A 7,818-nucleotide genomic window follows, 5' to 3' on the forward strand; every position below is an offset into this window, starting at 1 on the left:
TAGTTTCTCAGAATTCCTTCATTTGACATGTTAAGAGGCCTGGCAACATCTGGTTCTTAGCCCTCTGTTTGCCCTACATTCATGTGGAGGCATGAAAAAGGGCAGATCTTGAAAATTTACCTCCAGGAAGGAAGGAAGAAACCTGGCTGATAAAAACAGGAGACTGGCCTAAAATTAAGAAAAAGTATTATGGAACAGCACTCAATATGTCCCTCTTTATGAAAGGACATTGACAAGAAAGATAGGGATCTACGAAGCCAGAGATGACTACAAGTAGAATGAGTCACTACTATCCTTCCATGTTTACAAACCATTAAAAAATCAAATGAAGCTTGCCCTGCAGGCACTGGAATATTTCCTTTTGATCTAGCCAGCGTTCAGGATGCTGCAGGTTGTGCCACGCACACAAATTTGTTTGCTCACCAGTGGTTTACAGACCCTTGGCTCTCCAGGCGCATCAGAAACAAACTCCAGGGAGCTGAACTACTCGCAATGCCAAGATGCCTCCCAGATAGGAAGCAGTCCAGGATTCTTTCCAGGATTAAACACATGCTCTCCTCTCAGTCAAAAACTCTCCGTGTTTCTTTTTTCTTCTGCCTTTTTTTTTTTTCTTCAAGTGGAGATACCATTCAAACAATAGTTAACATCAGGACTTCTTAAACTTCTGGGACTCATAGCTAAGCCTAATGTGTGAAACAAACCTTGTACTTCTTTCCTGACCATAGGGCATTCCCAGCCAGGTTCCTTAAGATCACCTGGGCTATAAGTGCTTACCTCTCAGTCATGTACACAGACTTCCTACAGTAAGAGGAACTTTAAAACATTTTGTGTTTCTGATTTAATGTCTCCATCAGCAACGCAGCAGGAAAACAAGCAACATGGGTTTGCCAAGGGAATTCATTAAATGCAATCTTTGATTCTTAAAACACTCAAACGGTTGCGGATCTCTGAGCAAAAGTGCAAAGGTGTGTGCTCCTCAAGCCTGATGTTAACTTTCCCTTAGAGTCTAAGGTGCATCAGTATTGCATCTGCATGGCAAGGGCTTGGCAGCTGGGGGGCTCCAAAAAGGACACACCACTGGCCGGAGCCGAGCCCATCAACTCACTAATGCTGGTTGCACCTCTGTGAGAGCAGATTTAAGAAAAGGAAACAGCTGCTGTGCAACAGCAGTGGGGAGAGAGTGGAGTGAGAAGCAGCCCTGCAGCCTGCAAGTTGAGTGCAGGAGGGCAGGAGGTGCTGCAGGCAGGCAGCAGCAGTTCCCCTGCGGCCTGTGGAGAGGCCCCTGGTGGAGCAGGCTGTCCCCCTGCAGCCCATGGGTCCCATATGGAGCAGATCTCCATGCTGCAGCCCCCCCGTGGGTGGAGGAGCCCCCGGTGGAGTAAGGGGTCTGGGGGGAGCTGCCGCCCACCCGTGGGGGACCCGTGCTGGAGCAGTTTGCTCCTGGGGGATGGATGGAGCCGTGTGGGAGCAGTGCTTGAAGAGCTGCTGCCTGTGGGCAGCCCCCGCAGGCTCAGTTCAGGAAGGACGGCATCCCTGGGAGGGACCCCACGGGGAGCAGGGGCAGGGAGGGACTGAGAAGGGGTGGCAGAGACGAGGTGTTAGGGACTGACCGCAGCCCCCATTGCCTGTTCCCCGGTGCTGCTCGAGGGGAGGAGGTGGAAGAGGGTGGATAGAGTGAAGGTGGTTTTGGTTTGCTTTTAGTTCTCACTGTTGAAGTCTGTTACCGGTAGGCAAAGAATTGTATTAATCTCCCTATACTATTTTGGCTGTAACTGTAACTGGTGAGCAATCTCCCCATCCTTATCTCAGCCCAAGAGCCTTTTTTCATCATATTTTCTCTGCCTGCTGAGCTGTTCATTGGCATTAAACCACCACAGTCCTTTCTGGTGCCCAATGTGGGGCTTGAGGAGTTAGAGATAACCGGGAGAGGTAATGAGCAAAACATGGCCTGGACATTGCCAGAGTGTAATAACTTTGGAGAATGTATGCAATAATGTGGCGGAGGGACAAAGGGCAGGATGTTTGTAGGTTGTCTACCTTTGTCAGTGCTGTGGTGATATAATGGTGTGGGGAATTCTTTTCGTTGGTGTGAGTGAACTTTGTGAAGATTCTGTGATGCATGTATATTTTAATGATATTACTTAAATATGTTTAAAACGTATTTTGTCATCTCTCCCCAGCACTGATCCAAGGCTACACCAAGAGACTCCACCTGAAGCAGAGCTGTCTACTGGATACCTTGCCTGTTACTGTGCGTAGTCTACATGGAAAGGCATCTCTAAAAAAGCCTACAGCACACCAAGGGAAGCCAGTGGCTGAGCAGCACCAGCTTCAGATTGTAATTTTGACAGTTTCTGTACAGGGAATAAAACATCTTTCGGACGGGATGGCTGTTTCGAAATATAAAGCTACTCAGAGGAAACTTCAGGGCAATGTTCGTGCTTTAAACAATAGTTCATGATGTGATACAACTCAGGTTGCGGTAATATTGGAAGATAGCCTCTGGGGGCGAGGATATAGTTAAAAAATAAAAGCGCAGTGAGCCCCCCATGGAGGCACGCCCCCGCCAGCCGCCCGCCCGAGGCACCGCCATTACACAACGCCGCGCGGCTGGGGGCAGCTCGCCCGCCCATTGGCCCCCGGCATGGCACCGCCGATTGGTTCCCGCGCAACAACTCCCTCCCTTCTCCCCTTGATTGATCGATCCTCGCCTTATGACTGCGCGAGGAGAGCGGAGGGCGCACTCTGATTGGCAGCGGCGCCGGCGGGCCACTCTATATAAGGTGGGCGGGAGAGAGGGGCCTGTCAGTCTGCGCTCGGTCGCAGCGGGTTCGTGGGGGCAGCGCTGCTCTGCGCCCGCCGCGTGCAGGAAGATGGCGACGCTGAAGGCCGTGTGCGTGATGAAGGGGGACGGCCCCGTGGAGGGCGTCATCCACTTCCAGCAGCAGGTCGGGGTCGGGGTTGGGGCCGGCGGCGGGCGGGAGGGACCCTGCTGGGCGGCGGTGCTGAGTCACGGCGGGGGGCGGGCGGCCAGGCCCGGCCCGGCCCTGCCCTCCCCTCCTCACCTCACAGCCGGGGGGGGCGGTTTGGGGGTGTGTGGGGGTGTGACCGTTGTGACCGTTAGTGCACGAGGCGCTGACCCGCCGAGCGAGGTGAGGCTGCCTGCGGGAGGAGGAGTGGCGCCGGGGTTGCTCGTGGTTGTGAACAGACGTGAGCAGCCTCAGGAATAACACCACAAATCCCTTACCTCCCTCTGCGGGGGTCTTTGGAAGCCGCCTGGACGTGGCAGTGGGCAGCCAGCAGTCGGTGGCCTTACTTGAGCAGGGGCTGGACCAGGTGACCTCTAGCGGTCCCTTCAACCCCAGCTCTTGTGGGGTTCCTCTTGCTTGAGGATAGCCACCCAGAACATTCTTATTAGCTAAATACAGCATTTCACAGGGAATCTACCTTTGCTGGCGTATGGGCTCAGTTTAGCAAGGTAATTACTTGTGTTGGTAGCCGAACGTAGTGGAGTTTTTCCTGCTTTAGATTGTCTAGGAAGCCTCACCTGGTATGAGGCTCCTTGCTGTGGTCGTTTCAGCAGCTATAACCTCCTTCTCTTTCAGGGTAATGGACCAGTAAAAGTTACTGGAAGAATCAGTGGCTTGTCTGATGGAGATCATGGCTTCCATGTCCATGAATTTGGGGACAACACAAATGGTAAGACGTGCCTCTGGGCTTTTGAGGTACAGCTGGACTGTGCTCAGCTTTAAAGAGCTTCTTTTAGTGTTACACAACAACTGGCATTAAGTGTACTTAAACTTCAAGACTGCAAGTCTGATTTAAGAAATGGTGTTTCCTAAGGAATTGATTCTTATTAAATACCTCAAACATGTTGGGGCTAGTGTTCGGGATGTAGTATATTGAGCATTAACCTAAATACTTTGACAACCTAGTGTTAAGAAATGAGAGCATGTTCATCTGAGCCCAGAACACTCTGGAATGAATAATTTTAATTTAGTGGACTTGAAGTAATGTCTGACATTGTAATAGTTCCTTATATCCAAAGGATCAGTGGATCTGGCTGGAGAGTGGCAGTTTCATTAATGATCCTACTTCCTCGGGCTGTAGGAGTATTACCCTGGTACACTGCATAAGCAGCAGATTTAAGCTGGCTATTGCAACAAGTCTACTTTGGCTGCCTTCTGTTTCAGGATGTACCAGTGCAGGTGCTCACTTCAATCCTGAAGGCAAGAAGCATGGTGGACCAAAGGATACAGAGAGGTGAGTTTAAGGGGCCTGACCTCTTCCTGGGTAGCTGCTCGGTGCAGCAGCCATCTGAGTGTTGTGCTGGGGATCCAGGTTCATGACTAATGCTAGGAAATTACTAGGAGAAAGCTGGTACTTGCAGCAGGACCTCTGAGGTCGGTTAACAATGTTTGGTAACTGTAGAGTGGTGCTTTAGAGACCTTAGCTCCCAGAGTGTGTGAAATGCAGTCTCTGGTGCGTTCTTGGAGTTATTGTGGCCTGGGGAGAAGAAGAAAAAAGGGCCCTTGGTGAGTGTTCCTTAGGATACGAGTGAAAAGGGAGAGGGTTCAGGATGCAGTCAGTGGTGCTCTGCTTCTGTTTTGGGGCTGGCTATTGACAACAGAGGCCCTGAACCGTCACTTGTTGAGCTGCACACAGGCTCTTTGTGTGCTATAGGGGGGTCATCAGTTCTGGACAAGTGCTGTGGCCAGCCTGCAGCGTTGGTCAGGCTTTTAAGCGCCTGCACCCAAGTCTGTATGTGCAGCTTCTGATTGATCAATTCATAGTGGAGCGAGTGGTTCAAGCAGGCTGCTGGCTGGCTGCGAGCAGGGTGAAATGATGTGCTTACGGGCTTCACAGGCAGGCGAATGCTCCAGTGCTAAAGGTCACAGCTGCACGAGCACTGTGGCTTCTGCTGGGCCTGCTTTGTCAGACCCTGCTTTCAGTGTAACTGCTGGCTGGGGAATTCTCTGTGAAGGTAAAAAGAACTAGGTCATGGCTCTGTCAGTCTGCAGCTGGGGCAGGTGGTAGTAAAATTTCCTGAAAGCTTAAATCAAACAAATTCCTAAAGGGAAAACTGCCCTTGTCCTCATTTTATAGGGCTGTGTTAAACACATGGAATTTGCATCCTGCTCTCCAAGAAGCTGGCAGTCAGCACGTGGCTGAGCTGGTCACCCTGTGTGCACAGAGCTTTGGAGGCTCTGCATCCATAGTGCCTTGCAGAACACCAGCTTCGAGTGAATGCTTTATTTGGGGTGGATGTGCAGGGAACGAGACACTGGAATGACCAATAGGTCTGTGAGAACTGAGCTGGCTGAGGATTGGTTTTTCAAGCAAGATGCAGTGAACCAGCTCTGATTGGAGCTGCGTAGGAGAGCGTAGTGCTGTGTATGGGAAAACACCAGCCAAAGCTGAGTGTCTCAATCACTCCTAGTGCTGGTTCGAACTCAGCCAGCACTTAATGCATCCCCTTTGACCTAGTACTTGACAGGCTGCTTTTACTAATCCTATTTAAGCTTAAAGCCCGCGGCTGCTTGCAGAATAGCTGATTTGTGCTATACATTAAAAGTTAAGCATAGGAGCAGTGCTTTTACCCAGCCTTGTATGCGCAGGAAAGGTTTAGGAACTGAACTGAGAGCTCCCTTCTGAGCAGACAGTCCCCTTCCATCAGCACGGAGGGGTTGGGAGCTGGAAAAGCTGCGTGTTGCTGGGCAATAACAGCACTGCCTCTAGAGCGGGTCAGCCTGCTGGTTTCAGGTCCTCCCTAGGACTGAATTCTAGTTTCTTTTGAACTGAAAGAGTTAAGGTAGTGGAAGTAATCAAGGTTCACTGGTGGTAAATGGAAACATGTGCTCTGTGAGATAAGGTGGTGGAGTCCTGGAGCGTAGGAGCCCTGGGCGTTGTACTGCCCAGGCCATCCATCTGTTAGGGCTCTGGGTTTAACCAGGGTTTCCACGAGGTTCTCTGCCTTTGTGTAGGCACGTGGGTGACCTCGGCAACGTGACTGCTAAAGGAGGAGTAGCAGAGGTGGAAATAGAAGATTCCGTCATCTCTCTGACTGGACCACACTGCATCATTGGGCGCACCATGGTGGTAAGTGTCCTGCTCCTAAAGAGCTCCAGGGCAGCACTGCCAGTGAGTGGAGACTTTGTGATGCTGGGGGCCGGTTCCCGGTGTGCTGTGTGACTTGTAGCCCAAAGCTTCTGATATGGGGAGCTCCCTGAAGCCTTGCCTGAAAATATTTTATGTATTAGTATGAACACTTTGTCACCATGAGATTATCTTGAGGATATTCCTCTCCAAGTTTGCTTCTGGTTGTGCGTGATTAAAGCAAACTGAGCTGAGGAAGGAGCTGGCAGTGAGGCCCAAATGCTGCCAGTGAAAGGCCTGGCCGTGGGCACTTCCCCTTGTGCTGTGTGCGTCTCCTGCACTGAGCAGGCTCGGTCTGATGACCGAGCACAGGAGATGGGTGGTGTAACAGCACTGGGCTCTGCGCCTTCACAGCAGCCTTGTGCTGCGAGGGTGAGCCTGGGCTGCAAGTCCAAGTGTGTCCCTGGATCAATAATAACTTCCTGAATCCTGGGGTTTTGGTGGCTTCCAGTTCAAACAAACTCAGCTGAAGGTGACGAAGCATTCTGGGCAAGTCTAGTCTTAAACTTTCAGCATGAGTACCAATTTGGCATCCAGTGTTACAAACGGGGTGGGTGCTGGCTGTTGTGTAATGCCCTGCTGGAGGCTGGCAGTACTGCTTGTTGCTGCTTGTGTGCGCAGTGAAATGCCTGAACTCATGTTGCTGCGTAACTAACCAGCATCTCCCATTCTCTTCCAGGTCCATGCAAAAAGTGATGACCTGGGCAAAGGGGGAGATAACGAGAGCACGCTAACTGGGAATGCCGGGCCTCGCCTGGCCTGTGGTGTCATCGGAATAGCCAAGTGCTGAGTGTTGTGCCTGAAGTGCTCGAGCTGACAGTGAGAAATGGGCTGGTGTTCATTGTGGTCGCTGTACTTGCTCTTCCTCGTTCAAGCAACAGATTTCAGTTAATCTCATTACTACTCTGCATTCTTGAGTATCAGTTAAACTGGTGAAGACTGACTTAATTTTGTACCATGTATATTGCAATTAAAGTGATGTTGATGGAAAAGCTCTGTAGTCTCCTGCTAAAGCACCTGCTGTAACCACTTTAAGAACAATCCTCGCTACCTGGAACAGCTCCTGCTGGGCGATGGGCGATAGTGTCACAGGCTGGGCACAACGCTTCTAGTGCATGGTGGGGCTGGGGAGATGCGGAGCCTTGGGAGCTCTGCCAGGGCTACCCACCAAAGAGCAGTGGGCGCAGTTTGCCATGTTGTACATTTCAAAGTTGCGTAATAAACTTGCTGGCAAATACACCTTGGTCTTGCTGTCTATTGAAAAAGCTACCAGCTGAGTTGGCAACAGGGAAACAACATGGAAGGAAGGCTTGGGCTTACTGACAGCAGCAGTTACTTGCGAGGCACCAACAGCATCCAGGAACCTGCTTTCGGGTTGCAGCCCTGGAAGTGCTGACCAGCTCAACTGGTATGTGAGTAGCAAAGAAGCCGCATTCCTGTAGAAGTACTCCACACCCTGTAGGAATAACCTGATACCCGGAGCCTATTATATATGTGCTATGTACCCAACTTTGCAAATATCTGAAGTGCTGGAGGAGCTGTAAGCATCAAATGGTCTGCCTCCAGCACACATCTCTGTGTCACTGTGTGGACCTCAGGGTGTGTGGGTTGGAGTGTTGGGGACAGAGGAGAAAGCCTCCCCTCAGTGAAAAAAGTCTGGCC

The 7,818-nt window shown here is 51.1% G+C and overlaps 1 protein-coding gene across 1 annotated transcript; it reads left to right on the forward strand.

Moving 5' to 3' along the window:
* Window positions 1-2,816: 2,816 nt before the first annotated feature.
* SOD1 (superoxide dismutase 1) lies at window positions 2,817-7,393 on the forward strand. The gene is made up of 5 exons (XM_084285715.1): window positions 2,817-2,948; window positions 3,606-3,699; window positions 4,194-4,263; window positions 5,985-6,099; window positions 6,836-7,393. Exons 1-5 carry the CDS (start codon window positions 2,874-2,876, stop codon window positions 6,944-6,946), a joined length of 465 nt encoding a protein of 154 aa, XP_084141841.1. The 5' UTR covers window positions 2,817-2,873; the 3' UTR covers window positions 6,947-7,393.
* Window positions 7,394-7,818: the final 425 nt, after the last annotated feature.

The sequence above is a fragment of the Netta rufina genome (assembly GCF_964035555.1).
Source record: "Netta rufina genome assembly, chromosome: 1".
In the NCBI taxonomy this organism is placed as follows: Eukaryota; Metazoa; Chordata; class Aves; order Anseriformes; family Anatidae; genus Netta; species Netta rufina.

Excerpts from the sequence above, each read along its gene's own strand:
- SOD1 (XM_084285715.1), top strand. The coding sequence starts at position 2,874 with ATGGCGACGCTGAAGGCCGTGTGCGTGATGAAGGGGGACGGCCCCGTG. Across the intron at positions 3,700-4,193 it reads ATTTGGGGACAACACAAATG|GATGTACCAGTGCAGGTGCT; the intron begins GTAAGACGTGCC and ends CTTCTGTTTCAG. Across the intron at positions 4,264-5,984 it reads GGACCAAAGGATACAGAGAG|GCACGTGGGTGACCTCGGCA; the intron begins GTGAGTTTAAGG and ends GCCTTTGTGTAG.